The 17,057-nt window shown below is 40.8% G+C and overlaps 1 protein-coding gene across 1 annotated transcript in view; it reads right to left on the bottom strand.

Annotated features, from left to right (window-relative positions):
• Positions 1–7,867: 7,867 nt before the first annotated feature.
• Positions 7,868–17,057, bottom strand: part of HOMER2 (homer scaffolding protein 2) — a 129,725-nt gene continuing 120,535 nt past the window's right edge. The window contains exons 9-10 of the mRNA XM_018576682.1: positions 9,839–9,996; positions 7,868–7,919 (exon numbers count right to left, since the gene is read on the bottom strand). Of these exons, the coding sequence (XP_018432184.1) occupies positions 7,868–7,919; positions 9,839–9,996 (210 nt within the window). The remainder of the gene's footprint in view (positions 7,920–9,838; positions 9,997–17,057) is intronic.

Here is a 17,057-nt window from a genome sequence, read left to right as displayed (position 1 = left end):
TATCACCAGCACATCTCTGTTCTTCACTAATAAACCTCTTTATCGATGTCCGTTCAGCAGGTCAAGCACAAGTAGTGCAGTTAAAACTCACAAAGCAGCCACCGTTCATATTCCTCGTCCCTCTTGTCGGTGCAGGCAAGAAGAGCACGCTGCAGCTTGATACTGATTCCCGCAGAAACAATTGCCGCATCAAACGACTGGTATCACAATCTGGAAAAATGTTTATTCCCAGTCAAAGCATGCTGTAAACAAACACAGGCTCTTCCAACTCTAACATGTTTCACCGAACGGCTTATTCGTAGAGATGCTTGTTTACAGCATGTTTTGACTTCGGCAATAAACATTGTCCAGCTTGTGCTACCAGTCGTTTGTGCGGCAACTGTTTCTGCGAAAACTAGTAGTGCAGAGTTTTAGAACCACACAGGGCGCCACCCACAGGCCACTGCAGCATCCTACAAGAAGGGGTATATCGGACAGGTAGGCATTGAGGATATCTGTATCATTTTCCAACGGCGCACATAGGTTACATAGTATTTGAGGTTGAATAAAGACACAGGTCCATCAAGTTCAACCTTTGTGTGTATGCAAGTTACTCTGGATGTGTATGAGTACCCTTGTGTTCTTGTTCCTAACAGAACCTGTGCCCCTGAATGTTTCGGTCTCTGAGGAAATTGTCCAAGTGTTTTTTGAAAGATTCAATACTCACAGCTGAGATCACTTCCTGTGGCAGTGAGTTCCAAAGTCTAACCGTCCAAACTGTGAAGAAGCCTCTTCGCCCCTTGTGCTGAAATCTTTTCTCCGCCAGTTTAAGGTGGTGGCCTCTCGTCCTTGTCATGGAGTTTACCGTAAAAAGTTTGTTGCTGATGTTGCCATCACCATGGAACATCTTGTACATGAAAATCATGTCCCCCCTTAATCTCCTCACTTCCAACGTGAACATGCTTAAATTAATTAACCTTGTCTCAAAGCTTTTTCCATCCCCTTAATTAGTGTGGTTGCCCTCCTCTGGACTCTTTCTAGCTCAAGGACATCCTTTCTATGTATTGGTGAACAAACCTGGACCGCATACTCCAGATGAGGTCGAACTAGTGATCTATAAAGTGGTATAATTATAGATTTGTCTCTCGAGTACATTCCCTTTTTAATACAAGACAGTACTCTGCTTGCTTTAGTTACCGCAGCCTGGCATTGCAAGCTTTTGTTCAATCTGTGGTCTAATATGACCCCCAGATCCTTTTCCATCTCTGACTTCCCTAGTGGAGTACCCATTAATGTGTATTCCGTTTGCCTATTTTTAACCGCAAAGTGCATTACTTTACATTTATCGACATTAAACCTCATCTGCCATATAGTTGCCCACTCCCCTATTTTATCCAGGTCCTCCTGCAATGTTTTACTTTCCAAGTCCGTGTCTATTACCCTCCTGGTTTTAGTTTTATCGGCAAACACGGAAACATGACTATTTACGCCCTCCCCGATATCGTTAATAAACAGGTTGAATAGTATGGGGCCTAGCACAGAACCCTGGTGCACACCACTCATGACTCTGGACCAATCTGAAAAAGAGCCATTTATTGATACTCTCTGGACACGTTCCTGTAGCCAGTTCTCTATCGATATACACACCATTTCAAGGTTCTCAAAAATATTATAGACCTATTATAGCATGAAGTGTACTTTAATGGCATATGATTGATTTAACCCCATATTGCTTTTTTCAGTTCTGCTTTTCCTATATTTTGGATTCTCAAATTAACAAATGGAATCATTTTGAAGTTAGATGAAAGTGTTAATGCAGTAAAACACTTTTGAAAGTTATCTAATACATTTTTATAGAGATCTTTACATCTCACTGAAAAGAGGGACAACAGAGACAGATAGAGGGACAGAGGGATAGAGGGATTTGGTTCCAAAAGATGAACAGTCCCTCCAGATTAGGGGCAGGTGGGAGATATGGATACTGTTCTGGTCATTGCTGCCCTGTGGGTTAAAAGCAAATCAATTGAGTGAGTTTTTTCGAAATGCAGAAAACATATGGGAAGACAGGTAGCCTCACGGGTTACGGTATAAACAAACCCAAAAGTAGACACGTGCGATTCATTGCATTCTGAATTGAAATTCGGAAGAATTTTCTGAGTTTTGGATCCAAATTTGTGAATGAAAAAATGTGAGTCATCCAAAATGACCCAAATGTCAACAAAGCGGCGGAACGAATCATGATGTCACGAGACTTGTTTCGCCCACCTGTTGATAATCAGGAACAGAGCTGTAAATGATAGTAGCTCCCAAATGCTATTCGGTAGCGGAGCTAACATTCGGGAGCGCCTGAATAGCAATCATAATGAGTCATTATGTTAGCTCTGATTCCGTATAGCATTTGGGAGCAGAGCTACTATCATTGACAGCTCTGCCCCTGATAGTCAACAAATGGGCAGAACAAGTCCTGTGACGTCACGACTCGTCCTGCCCGTTTATGGAATTTGGGTCAGAGCTGTCATTTTGCGGCGAAAGTTTGGTTCCGTCGTGTTGGCGGGCATTTTTTCTTTCCGTCATCCTTCATGATTGACGAAGAGCTACATTGGTGGACGGCTTGATTGACCTTTGGATTATATCGATGGACACTTTTTTGGGGACATTTTTTTTAAATAGAAAGGACTTTGAAGGGGGCACCCAGATTCCTATAAGCACCAATGCCCACAGACCCCCACAACCACCGGGCTAACAAATTAACTTTCGGACATAAATCCTGAAAAACCTGAAACTAACCAAATTTTTTTGCCAGCAGATGTCTTCCCAAAATATTTTATTGCATAGCTCAATTTAGCAGTATTTTATATGTAAATTCAATGTGGTCTTAAATAATGTGAAGGGCAATATATGCAGAGCCATATCCATAGAAACAATTCCGAATTCATCTTTCACTATACCAGTTTCAGTATTGTTGCTGATGATTTGATATACTGCAAATCAGCATTGCTTTATTAAATAAGCTCAGATTTTCTACTGTATTGATAAATGAATATGAGAGTAAACAGGTGAAAAAAGATTACCCAGATAATAGTCACAATGATACAAATTTTAAAATGCCATATTATGGTAGTAATAGAAAAATCCTTTTATACATCAACGACTGTGCAGCTCTCACAGCAATGTAAGAAAACAGATAGGTACAGATGCCTCTAGGTTTTCATAGCTGGGTGAATCCTACTCTAAGCCATAGTGAATCTAATCTAGGTATCGATCATTTTAAAAGAATTGGGCTGTGTGCAAAAGTCATTGTTCTACATTCTGATCTTGGTTTGTCTTAAATGGAAACATTTGAGATGCATGTGTACTGTAGACTCTGTTCTTATTTAGATTTTGAAGATAATTTCATTTACTTAAATTTTTACATGCTTTGCAAGTTTGCACTCTCCTCACTAGAGAGATGTTTTCCCTCAAAACACAAATGCTAGAATCGCTCTCTAGATTCCCCTTAAGGTGCCCATACACTTTACAACCCTCGCAAGACTTTAGTCTTGCGAGGGTTGTAAAGTAGTTAAAAATACGTAAAATCTGCCCATCTTGGGCAGGCAGATCGTACCTGCGATAATCGCAAGCCCGCCCCCCTGGGGGGCGGGCTTCCGATGACTGCAATGCTGAACGGGCAGTGTTCGCGTGCGCACACCGGCCGGTTCGGCAGTTGTCTCTCGATCATGTTAAAAACCAGCCGAAAATCGTACGATTCAAAAGTCATGCGACCGTACAGTAGGAACAGTCGCATGCCTTCCATGCACTGCACTATTCTCGTACGATCGCAGATTTCCCGCGGTTCTCGTACGAGAATCGTGCAGTGTATGGGCGCCTTTAGTTTCAGTTCCAATTACTACACAGACGGTTAGATAATCTCTCCGCATGAAGTTATGGACAACAATAAAAATCTGACAAATTATGTAACCCTTCTCTATTGTATCTAAAATTAATAAACAAAACGTTTTGTCTATAGCTGGGCTTTAGGAGAAATTTAGAGGTAAAACAATTTATCCAGTATACCCTGTGACAGTAGTAATGTGAGAAAGTCCACAATTACTTTGATCCGGATTCAGAACTTTTTCCATATAAACTGGTTGGTCTGCTTTCTGGAACCTTTACAGCGTAACTTCCTCCCTCTTCTTGCTGCATCACCACTTAGTACCCAAATTCCAAGGCAGGTTTGATTGATAAGTCTGATAAATGTCTGTCTAATAAACGTCTTTGTGCTGACACTTTAATACATCAGCATTTCTATAAGTAGGAGGAAGCCTGCAGTATTTTTGCTGAGAATATCCCACCTGCATTAAAAACTGGTAAGCAAAAGGGAACAACTGACCAGACAATTAAACAAAAAAAAAGTGGGGTGAACTGACGCACTACAGAGATTCCAAGATGAACAATTGAAGCCTTGTGCGGGTAGCCTACGTACCCTGTATGGATTTCTAGGCTTGGATTTCAGTTTTGAGTGTAGTGTACCCTTTGAAGCCCAAATCCAGCTGGTAACCCTTACCCTAGTTCCAGGAGAATTTTAGCAGGTCACTTACTCCATCATCCTTCTGTAAGCCCAGCCTGAATGATGATGCACCCCCAGAAGGTGTATACATAAGGATAGACGTAATTCTACCCCAGAAGAGCAGCAGTGCATCCGCAGAGGTCAACTCTCGGTCAAAGCTGTCATTCTTTTGTTGGCAGAAGTTGAGCTTTAAAAAAGGTAGGTTCATCTTTCACCAAAAAAATAAAAGGGAAATGCACAACATTCTTCCCTCACCCTGTCTCGTCCCCTGATCCCCACTTATTGCCATAAATACCATCTCTCACCACCCAGCTGGTGTATCAGTACTTTAAAACTTTATTGAACATCCCTGAGGACTGCATACTGCTTGCAATGGTGATCAGTCATTGATAAGCATAGCCACATGACCTTACTGACCAATGAGAATCTCTTCTGAGCCTTCTTTCTTGGAAGAGAAGGTTGTCATTTAACATTTAAATTTTTTGTAAAAAGGTGAACTTATCCTTTAGGGAACAGTAGTTGTATTCCTTTTATAAACCTTATACTTTGCAGGTGATTTTTGGAGCACCGGTTACCATGGGAACATTTTTTTCTTTTACTCGAATTAAAATATCACATTAAAAACTAATAGAAAATGTTCATCTGGGAAATGCTAGTGAGTAAAGTAAATAAGGCTGGGAGAAGCATACTAATAATTCTGCAGGATTGACATCTGAGTGCTTATTCACACCACTGTGTAGTGTACGGTTACTGCACAGTATAGAAAATGTTATAGTAAGGTGGCCCAATTATGTTAATGGGCTGCCTAACAGACAAAAAAAGTGCATGTAGCATGTGTGGTAGCAAACAGATGTTGGTGCATCTGCATAGCCCTGACACCGCAAGGTGAGCCTAATAGCATGGCCCTGACTCCGCAAGGTGAGCCTAATAGCATGGCCCTGACCCCGCAAGGTGAGCCTAATAGCATGGCCCTGACCCCGCAAGGTGGGCCTAATAGCATGGCCATGGCACTGCAAGGTTACTAATGCAAAGTAACAAATAATTTTGCTCGTCAGCATCATCTAGTGGCCATAACATGTTTGCTGTTTGAATGGTTTATAAATAACCCCCTTGGTGTGTCACATGATCTATTGCATTCCTTGCTTCTCTACACCTTCCAGCTGCTGCTGCAAAAAAAAACCAAAACAGAATTACATAAATACATAACATCCTGCTAATTTCTGTGAAACATACATGAAAAGCCATGCACAGATCAGGCCCACCTTTTGTCCAATGTGCCTTTGCTGCATGTAGGATGTAGATATTTCCATTCATTGTGCACTGGAAAAGCAGGTGTAAAAGAAGAGTTTGGGGAAATGCTTTACACAGGCCTCTTACACTAATGAATGATGGCACCTAAAATCTTTTAGTGGGACTTGCCTTCAAAGCCCATAGACTTCAATAGAAACGCCTGAAAACACATGACAAGCAGTTTGCAGATTTCTGTGCACATTTTTGTGCGCATTTATTCATTGACCACAATGTCTTTCAATATGCCCACTATATACCCACTATAACGTGAGTCTTAATGTGCGCGCATCTAATACTTGCAAAAGATGAGCAAAAAACATGCTAAACTCGTTAGACAAAAACGTGTGCCAATATGTGCAAAAACGCTGCCGCCTAGGTGTGAATGCATCCTTAGAGAGGAGGCCAATGAATAAGGAAACCATTAATCTATTCCTAGACTTAATGAGGATTAAACTGTCACATTGGGGAGATTTCCCTTCAACAAAAAAAAAAAGTTTTGGCTTGAAGTACATTTTCCCTAAGAAAAATATGGGAGCTGCCATTGCTGAAAATGCTAGCTGCCTTGTTGATCCCCCGATTTGAATACATTGTGTGCCACAGACCTGGAACAAGTCTACATATCAGGAAATTCAGAAACATCTTCCTTTTTTTTGTTCTTTTTTTACATGTTCTGACTTGGTGACAAACTATTGAGTCAGGATGATAGCAAGGAAGCTAGTACAGTAATATCAAAACATAAGTCGGCAATCGCAATCTCCATGTTTCCCTCAGGTTTCCTTTAAGGTACCCTTTACTTTTAAATGAAAACACAGAGTTAGTGCAAGTTGAAAAAACACTAACAAAACTAAATAAAAATTTGTAACCCATTTCTTTCTCAACAATGTATAATTAATAAATCTAACTCCTACTAGAGCTAAAGTCCCCAAGTTCCATAAGAGGTCATGAGATCAGTACATGTGTAAATTTAAAACTTTCCCTTAAAAAGGTGAGCTTGACCCGTTCTATCCCAAGCAGAGGCACAGCAACAACAAACTGTGCCGCTGGCATCCCGCCTGCTCCTGGCAACCAATTATGTCACTGCTTGCCAGGAGCAGGATGGGACACCGACCAGATTGTCCAAGGTTGCTAAGAGCTTGGCAGGGAGATGTGGAAGGGCCATCAACATCTCCCCTCCCAGCTCTTAGCAAACTGGGATGCTGTGGCCAGCATCCTACCTGCATACACATCATCCTGCCCACTCTGGTTGCGGGCCTTACACATCTCCCCCTCTGGCTCATAGCAACCCGGGACACTCTGGCCGGTGTCACACCCATCTACTGGCAACTGGTTGGGTCGCAGGCCAGAGCATCCCAGGTTGCTATGAGCCAAGTGGGGAGAAAAAAAAAAAGTCAGCTGTCTCCAAGGGTCAGCAAACGGTCACTGATCCATGGAGTGGCATCCCCCCCTTTCAAGTGGTGCCCAGGGCATGTGCCATATGTGTCATACCCTAGATATGCCACTGATCCCAAGCTTTTTGTTCTCACCAGCAAGCCTGCCTATCACATTGAAGGACAGAGAGATGCAGAGAAGGCAAGAGGACAGAGGCAAGGTCAGGCTTAACCTAATAGGAAAAGCATAGAAGTTCAGTTGCAGTTCTCACTAATGGTAAACTCTGTAACACAGTTTTTCCCCCCATCATAAGTTCAGTTTAAATTGTCCACGTTTATAACAGGTCAATTTTAATAACCTTTTTGTAGATTATTCTATTTTCTTGCACTTAAGAGAAACCCCAGTTTGTCTCAAACATTTTATTTTGTTGTCAATTACAACATAAACATCATAAGAGAACCATGAGGCAGAATTTGTCATATATTTGAACTAACAGCCCTGTGAACATTGACTTGGAATCTTTGAGGTCTGTGTATGTAGACGTTCTCAGCCATGGCTTGTTACACATGAACTGTAACAGGATATTAATTTACCAAACAATACATCCTTTATTACAGTATAAAAAGGGAAATTATAGGTCTAACACTGGCATTTCTAATGTATAAGGCATTTTGTGGTGACCCATCATGCCACCGATTTTACTAGGACAAAATCGCACTGCCACGAGAATCTCAACCTGCAAAGAAAAAAATGTGAGTTTACCTGCCCCATGTGTGAGGTCTGAGGAGTGAGGGGGAAAACAAAATTAAATTAAGTGAACCCTGCCATTGCACAGCAGGCACCATAAGCTCTTATCTCTGCCTGACTTCCTACAAAATCCTTTGCAAGTTTTGACATTCTCAAAAAGTCCAAATTTGCACACAGGTAAGTGAGCGTCTCCTCTCCCCGTGTGACAGCAGCCTGGCCTAGCAATAAGTTGCTCAGGCACACAGCACTCCATGGTGGGAGGCTGTGCATGGGTGACCATGGCAAGAAAGTACTAGGAATTTACGGGGGTGCTTCTGCCATTGACCCTAAGGTAGGAGGAAAAGAAGGCGCTTTATGGCCTACTATGCATTGGTAGGTATACTTTTTTCTCCAACATGTTGCCTGCATATCATGGCAGCAGTTATTTTGTGTATCTTACCCATTATCAAACTAATATTTACCAGTGGCATCACTAACGCATAATTGGCATAGTATATTACTTGGGCTACTTCTAACCACAGTTTTAGACATCAAAACAGCTGCCCAGCTTCTAAAAAGGCACCTGCTACATATTCACTAATATAAAGGAGAAGCAGGCAACATGCCCAACTAGTGACTTTAAAATTCTCATGGAAGCAATTAAATCCCCATCATAAAAGGGACTGAATATCTTATGTCCACTGAAAACTGATAACCCTCTTTTACCCAGATGACACTGAATTAAATGACTTCTAGCGCTTTTAACACTTGAGGACAATAGTGGGAAACTTTTATGAGGTCTAGGCTCTACCCCCTGGTTGTGAATTTTCCATGCTTTACGTTGAGTAATATGGTATTTGATCACATGCCCCCAGCTGGATATTTTAGATCAATATATTGAGAACAAAGAATAGGCTTCAAAGCCAAATTGCTCAACTACAGGGGCAAAAATGACACGGGGTCCCCAAATGTTATTAGGCCTATACAGACTTGTGTGTTGTGGAAACATGCGCTGTACCAATCTTACCGCAACTCATGGCACAATGCACCATGCATTGTGGCGACATAGTATAAAATGCCATGCCAATGCACAGAATGAGTTGCCGGCAACACAGCCGAGCTGCAACACACCACAACACACCTGCCCTGCTGCTGAGAAAAAGGGGTGGTGTACATTTTTTTTATTGACGTACGTGGGCAGGCCAGTTATGTGCAGACTTACATTTTTTAAAAGTCAAATCCTGAAGTCAATGGAAGTTCTTCTTTAAAGAAAACTACCCCTCTTATATAGCTAGTAAAGTATTCCTGTATATGAATACAACATGAAAAACTTTTCCACAAACAACCACGGCAGTAAAAGTTACTTTGTCTTTTTTTGCCACTATATTCTATACAGTATCTTTAATAAATATTATCTGCATTTTACTAAATATATAACTCTTATTTATAGCTTCTAAAGATTAATTTGTTCTTGCAGTTAAACTGTGTATAAACTTCGAGTGACCCTGTCATTTTACAGCAATATCTTGCTAGTGAAAATATTGCAGCGCATCCATTACAGACTCTGCCTAATCCAATGTGTCATAGGACTTATTGCAAGGCTTGCAGAGCACTGTTTGAATCTGTACAACTGGTAAGCTTTCTTGTGTGCTTTTTCTTATTGCATTTCCTAGAAGTGGGACTGGAGGACAGACTAGACTATTCTTGCCACACTGCAATCCAAATTTGTATACATCTTCCCTGCTGTAACATATAAATGATTATTATACGCAACCACACATTTGTTGTTTTAGTGTCAATCTATCAAATTTTATATTTTTTGTCCGATGCCTGGTATTTCAATGGCTCTGATTTTGTAGAAACAGTAAAAAATGGCTTTGAAATTTTAGGCCACTACTGGTTGCCAAAACAGACTAAACTGAAGGATACCAGCATAATTTGTGCAAATCATCAATTTTTCCATCCAATAAATTCAGGAAATGTTTAAGTTCCAGTTTCAGGTGACCTTGTCGGTGTTTGCTCTCCTCAACTTCTTTTCTCAGTGCTCTCACTTTATCTTCTAGTTCTTGGTTACTCTGCTCAGCATCCTGCAAAATACATAAGAAAACTGCATAAAAAAAAGACAACCTATCCGCAATAAAGAAGTGCTAGAGCATGCAGTAGTTCACTTGTTACATAGAACACGTTTCCCAAGCTGTCCAGATAAAAGTAACCTCTAGCCCATTTTTAGTCTTCGATTGAGACTGGTTAGAATGCCTGTATATTGGTTATTCATTTGTTCCCAGTGGGGAAAAAAAAAATCAGGATTTATACAGTGGCAACAGTTTGCACAGTGGTTTACAAAATCAAAGGACAGTCCAGGGTCAGTACAGTTACAATACAACTCAAGAGAAAAAGGTTAGGAGGACCCTGCTAGTGTGAGCTTACAAACTAAAAAGGGAGATGCATGTTATACAAAAGGTAATAACTGTGTGGAGATGAGTTGTATGAAAAAGTAAAATATGAGTTGTTAGGTTGAGGAGGGATAGGCTTTCCATAAGTGATGAGTTTTCAGTGATTGCCTAAAGGCAGGGAGAGTAATAGATAGCTGTACAGATAGGGGTAGGAACTTCCAGAGGTCCTTGGCACGAGCATGAAAGGAGGATACATTGGAGCTAGACAGCGGGAAGTCTTCGGAAGAGCAAAAAGGACAGTTTGGGTGATATTTTGAGACAAGGTCAGTTGGGGCAGAGTTGAGGATGGCTTTGTATGTTGTTGTTAGATTCCACTTAATCTCTTTAATGACAATACTGCAATAAAAACCCAACATACATGTAGAAAACTTCTAATAATAGCTTACAAGAGTAAGGTTGAGTTTACATTCCTGCTGCAGTGCATTGCGTTAGTGTGTATTTCCAGGGGCATATCTGCCGCGAGGCAAACAAGGCGTTTGCCTGGAGCGGCAGATTCGCTGAGAGCGGCACCCCGAGTGTTACTCACCTGGATAGGATGACACGGACGTCGGCCTTGAGAGTGGACGGTGAGTCTGTAAGCCCGGGGGAGGGGTGCTGTCGGAGAAGCGCAGGGTCAGACCGGGGGGGTTTGCTATCGTCCGCGAAGCGGCGAGTCAGTCCGGGGGGCGAGTCAGTTCGGGGTGCTGTCGGAGAGAAGCGCAGGGTCAGTCCGGGGGGGGGGGCGGCGGCGGCGTTGCTGCCTTGCCTAGGGAAGCACCAAAGTTAAATACACCGCTGTGTATTGCATTAAGGTGGTCTATTCAAGTGAATGGGCTAACAATAAACCAAAATGTCCAAGAAAATCAACTTGCAGCATTTCTGGCAATGTAGCACACTACAACTCACGGTAGTTTATCACTGTGCATTGCGGTGCACTGCAAAGCATGTGGATTGGAGCTGCATTGTCTTAGTGTGTTGGGGGTGGCATTAAAAATTAATGGCACCACAATGCGTCAGCACACGTAACATGTGTTAAGGTGTGTTTCAGGAAATGCGTGCATTAGCATACACATTATCGCAAAGCATCGCAATAGAAAAGTGTCAACCCAGCCTAAATCTAAGGACATCACTAATGATGCCATATCAATGATGCCACAGGAGCAGGAGGAAAAGGATTCTGAGAAATCCGGTCTATAAACTAAAAACTGTTGCTAGTGCACATGGAAGTTTACACATGGACGAAATTCAGTACTGTAGCAAATCTTCTCTAACACTGAGGGTTCTGCAAAGATTGGTGTAGTGGTATGCCACAGACTTCCTTCTGAAAATTATTTTTTTCCCTGACCCAGAACTAAATATTCAACTCCAAAGTGCCGACTTTACTTGTTAAAATCTTGTTCCAGTGACTCAAAGTTCCAGCATGACAACCAGGTAGCAAACATTTTAGGAAGGCAGTCATAGATTGCAACCTACACATTTTTTTATGGCCTTCCTTCAATATTTGTCTTTATGGTAAGTGCAGAGATATCTAGCAAATTATGGAAAGCCTTTTAGGCATGTAATTGGTATAATACGGACCATGGCAATATGTCCCTTTTCTATGTGAGCTGGGGGTATACAAAGTCAACTTTGTGTGAAGATACCACCTGGACATGCAATCCTATTCAGTCCAGCATACCCCAGGCAAAGCTACACCTTTGGTCTATGTAGTGGATGGCTAGCCAATTAATTTAAAACATTAAGTCCAATTTTAACTTTTAGAGCGGAGCTTCCAAAAACTAGTCTTACCAGAGTTGTAAGTTACCTAAAAAGAAGAGACCAGTAACTACATACTGCACAACACTGGCTGTTTATAGCAAAAAAAACATACTGTTAGGGAAGGAATCAGTTCGCGAATAGTATGGCGCGCAGCTCCAAAACTTTTTTTAAATATAAATTCTTTATTTATGAATCCAAAACTTTATTAAAGTAATTGACATAAATACTTCAATAAAGTTCTGGAACTTGCAGCTGTGTGGCAGATTATTAGCAAACTTGTTTTCTCTTGGACAGGAGCCTTGCCAAACACCAGCATTTTCTAAGAGATCCAGTGATGAGGAGGTTCAGCAAGTACACAGTTTACCAAATACTGTTAAAGGCTGCAAAACATGCAAACAGTAATACTAAGAGAAGCCACTACAATACAGAACATGTCCTGGGACTCTGGCAACCTTTCATGGGTCCTGTAGCAGTTTCCAACATATCTGGTTTTTGACTTTGTCCAGGAGAAAGTCAAAACTTGACATTGTATGTGATTAGCGTTTGTCTCTATGATGTGCACCGGGCTGCCTCTTGTATTATGTTTAGCGGAAGCCCTTGGCATTTGCATATAAACCGACTGAGAAATGGAGAGTGTAATTTGTGCAGCATGACAATCCCCTGAAAGAGCTCCACTGGGGAGCCAATCTCCCGAGATGCCCTGATTTCTCTGCACATATCAGCAATTTATCTTGTGCCAGTTTATTGCCAGAAGCACAATTAAGGAGATCGTTCTTTGCCAAGCTGTAAACTATTTCTGCGCAATTTTAGATGATAAACAAATATTGTTCTAGCAGATCCTCCACTGCATGATGTAATCTGTCATTGCTCCAGTATGGCAATAATTACAACCAATAAATCCCATGCACACAAGATGTGAAAGCAAAATTAATTTTAGCACAGCACAAGTGAGTCTTAATATTTCCTTAATAATGAAAATGGGTCTGTATTTTATAGCCGAGTGTCAAAAACAAGTGTAATACTGAACAAAGCAAATACATGATTCAAATAATCTATTTTCAACATTATAGAATGTGCTTAGATTATGTTAGTAGACACTCCAAACATCAATAGGGTATTGTTTGCCATCGGTCTACTGGTTATTATTTTGTGGAGTGCCAGAATGCCAATACTGCTGCATCTATCATTAGTGGCATAAAATAAACCACACCCCCAGCACAACTAAACTCCACCTTCTTCAATCACTGCAATCTGTACTGAATGGCAAATACAACATTGTTCTGACCCACAGTGGACTGCCTGCCATTTCTGTGGTCACAAATGTCATTTTTACTACCAATACTCCAGAGGTTTGGGAGTATGCAAGCAAAGAATGCATTGAAGATTAACTCCTGACAATACATTTCCATTTAAATGTACTCCTTAAAAACCACATTAGGGTATACTGTATATCTACTTTGTGTGCACAAAATGCTTTTTTATACCCAGTTATTACCTTAAAGGAAAACTACGAGGTGAGTGATTTACAACCATCTTCATAGTTAGAGCTGACGGGTGACATTGAAACTGTCACACATCGGCTCTATAGATCAGGAAGTGAGCGAACACATGCCGTCGCTCGCTCACTTCCCAATCATCTCTCTGCAGGGAGCGGTGATTGTCACTCACCGCTCCCTGCAGTGATTCTGCCCCTCTCCGATCCTCCAGCGCTGACTGGAGGGACGGGCAGAGGAGGGGGTGGGCAAAGCTGGCTCTGTCTCTAGATAGGCAAAGCCCGCTGACGATCAGCCAGCTGGGTGGATCGACAGTATTGTCGGGATCTGTCCCGGCTGCGGCGCTCTCAGTATATAACGAGCAATAGCTTGCTATATACTGAGCTTTGGGCCAGGGGAGGACGTTAGCACAAGTCCTCTCATGACCCTAAAGAGAACTATGGGTAAAAAAGTTTACCCCATTGTTCTCTTTTAGAAAGTAGCAGTGACATCAATTACTGTGGTGTACCGTGCAGAGAGAACTATGGTAGAGGCCACTACAGGCTGGCTGCAGAAATCTACAGGAAGGGGCAGATACAAGACCAGCCACCCTGCACAAGGAGAGAGCAGCAGTGACTGGTCTTTATTAGAGGAACTTTCTCACACTGGATTACTGTGTAGATCTGGCAGGAATACACAAATACACCAAGATTCAAGTAAGAATACACATGACTTGTATTTAGACAGAATTTGCCAATCATGGATTTCAGCTTTCACACTTTTCATCAGAAATTAAGAAAAAAAAAGTGCTACATACAGGCTTCTTTTTTCCCCCAGTAGTTCTTCAACACATTCATGGAGCAGTGCAGTGTTATCATGACCTCACATTCAGGCCAACAGCTAGGCTGCTATTTAAGCAATGTGGGAGCACAGGGGGCACATGTTTGTTCGCAATTATGTACAAGGTTAAAGGGCGTTCTGCTTTCAGCCTACAATCCTTTTTAGAATTGGTCTGTCGTCTGTGTTCTGGACAGAAAAGAAATGTGTGAGCATTAATTGCTTTCAGCCTTTGATCATAATGGGGCATCTGTCCAAGGAAGTGTGTCATCGTATCTCCTGATAATTGTTTGACTGACCATGCTATTTGGAATTGCTGCTGCGGTCCAATTAATTTGTTGTTATATCAGCTACTGTGTCTGACACAATCGGTGATCACTATATTACCTTATAACAATATGTCTGTGCTGTTTTACTACACGATCACATTACACTAGAAATAAATATCACTTACTATCTGTAATTCAAGGTAGACTAATCTGATTACATCCTTTACCAAACCACTAAGTTTAGATGTTGGATCTCTCTTAACCCCTTCGTGACGGGAGACGTACACTGTACGTCCAGCCACAAAGGGACCAAATGACTCGTCACGTACACTGTACGTGACGAGTTATTTGCTGCACTAGAAGGCTGCTAACCGCTGAGAATCAGCGGTTACCTTTCAGTAATAGATGTCTAACTATCTAGAGATCCATTACTGAAAGGGTTAACCTTTTTCAGACACCCGATACCTTAATATCGGGTGTCTGAGAGTCACAGCAAAGCAGACACACATGTCGGCTTTTGCCGGCATTCTGACAGCTCGTATAGATCGAGAGATATCTCTCTCAAGCTATACTGGCTTTTTTTTTTTTTTTATCTTTTGACTTTCAAGAATAGATACAAAATGTTATGTATTAGACACATAATGTATCTATTCTTGAAAGTAGAATGTTTAAGTTTTCTGAAACATTCACTGACAGCTGAATCCTGAACTGCTGCAGGATCAGTGTCACTAACTTATTATCGGCTGTTCTGAAGTTTGAAGCAGCCTGATAATAAAAAAAAATGTATTAATTTATCAAGCAGTAATAGTGAGATTAATTCACAATGACTGCCTGATATAATTAAATAAATAAAATTTGTCAGTATAAAAAAAGTGAAAAGTGTAAATAAATTTAAAAAAATAGTGAAAAGTGTAAAAAAATTAAAAATAAGGGACAAATAAATGAATGTATGTATTGCATTTTTTTTTAGCTGTGCTGGTTTTGTTAAAAAAAAATACTACAAATCAAAACTGGGAAAAAAAGTTTTTTTTTACGTTTTTTCCTCTTTTTTTAATTTGTATTTGTCCTAAGTGAGGCGTTAGACACACATATGTGATATAAATATATAGCCCTATCTGTCCTCTAAAAAACAATATATAATATGTGTGGGTGCACTTTGTAAGAAAGTATATTACTGACGTGGAAGAATCACACGGCAAAAATGTCAAAAGTGTGTCAGTCATTTACGAACAGAAACCAAAAACAAGCTCAGTCATGAAGGGGTTAAAGCTGATCTCCGGCTGAAAATAATATTCAGACATGAGCACTGTAACAATAAATTAGCACTAATGAAGTGTGGGTCATGTGTAGGCTGCAGCGTTATGTAAAATTCTTACAAATTCGGTATGGTAGTGGTTATGGTAGTTTTTTTGTGATTTCATGGGCGCACACAATTTTAAGGCTTGCCATGTTTGGCATCTATTTACCCAATGTGACCCCATCTTTTATAGTTTACCAAACCAATTGGGTAATAAAAGTTTCATAACATAATGAAGGGAAAAACATTTTTGTTAAAAAATGTCGGTACTTTTTTCTTTATGTTGTAAAAAACGAAAAAAAAAACAAATAAAAGGAAGCTGTATCTGTCCCAAAAAATGATATCAAATTAATTTGGTATGAGGTTGCATGCGCTGAATACTGAAACATGAAGCCTTTAACACCTGGTCTTCAAGTGGTCAATTTAACATTAGTTTTGAATAATTGAAAATAAAGTTTTGGCTATACATGCACACAGGGTAGTAATTTTTTCCTGTTTTGGCTTAAGGAAATGTTAAAACCTGTCCGTTTTGCATTCTGTGTCCGATTGGGAAGATTCTTCCTCACTTCCTGTCCAAGAAACAACACTATGCAAGAAGAAATCTCTACAAAAGTAAGCAAAGTTCTCCTGTTAGACCGCTGCCACCAAAACAGGTATCCCCATTGGAAGATTTTCCCTCACCATTTGTTTTGGTATCAACTGTAATATTGTGGATTCCCATCACTTTAGGTCTAAAGGTGCCCATAAACCAAACAATTATCTGGAGATTTTTGTCTGCGATCGCGTTTTTGTCCAAAATCTGCCAGTTGATGGGGAGTGTGCAACCTCACTTCTTGTACAACTGGCAGATTTTGTCTTTCAAGCAGGCTAGAACATTTTCATCTAGTTGGACGAAAATGGACAGGTTAGTGCCGTTGTTGTACAACAAATGTTAATTGCAAACTACATTGGTCTGTGCATGATGGGCTAGTTGAACTAAAATTTAACAAAGGGTGAGATGTCTGGACAAAAAAAGTTGTACAATGGCCACCTTTAGTGATAAGAATCTAAGCAGGGCAAACAGAGGGGGTGAATCTAACCAGG

This window comes from Nanorana parkeri, unplaced genomic scaffold (assembly GCF_000935625.1).
Source record: "Nanorana parkeri isolate BGI_ZX_2015 unplaced genomic scaffold, ASM93562v1 scaffold74, whole genome shotgun sequence".
Lineage (NCBI taxonomy): Eukaryota > Metazoa > Chordata > Amphibia > Anura > Dicroglossidae > Nanorana > Nanorana parkeri.
The sequence above is the reverse complement of the archived record's forward strand: the minus strand, read 5'-3'. Positions and strand labels throughout refer to the sequence as shown.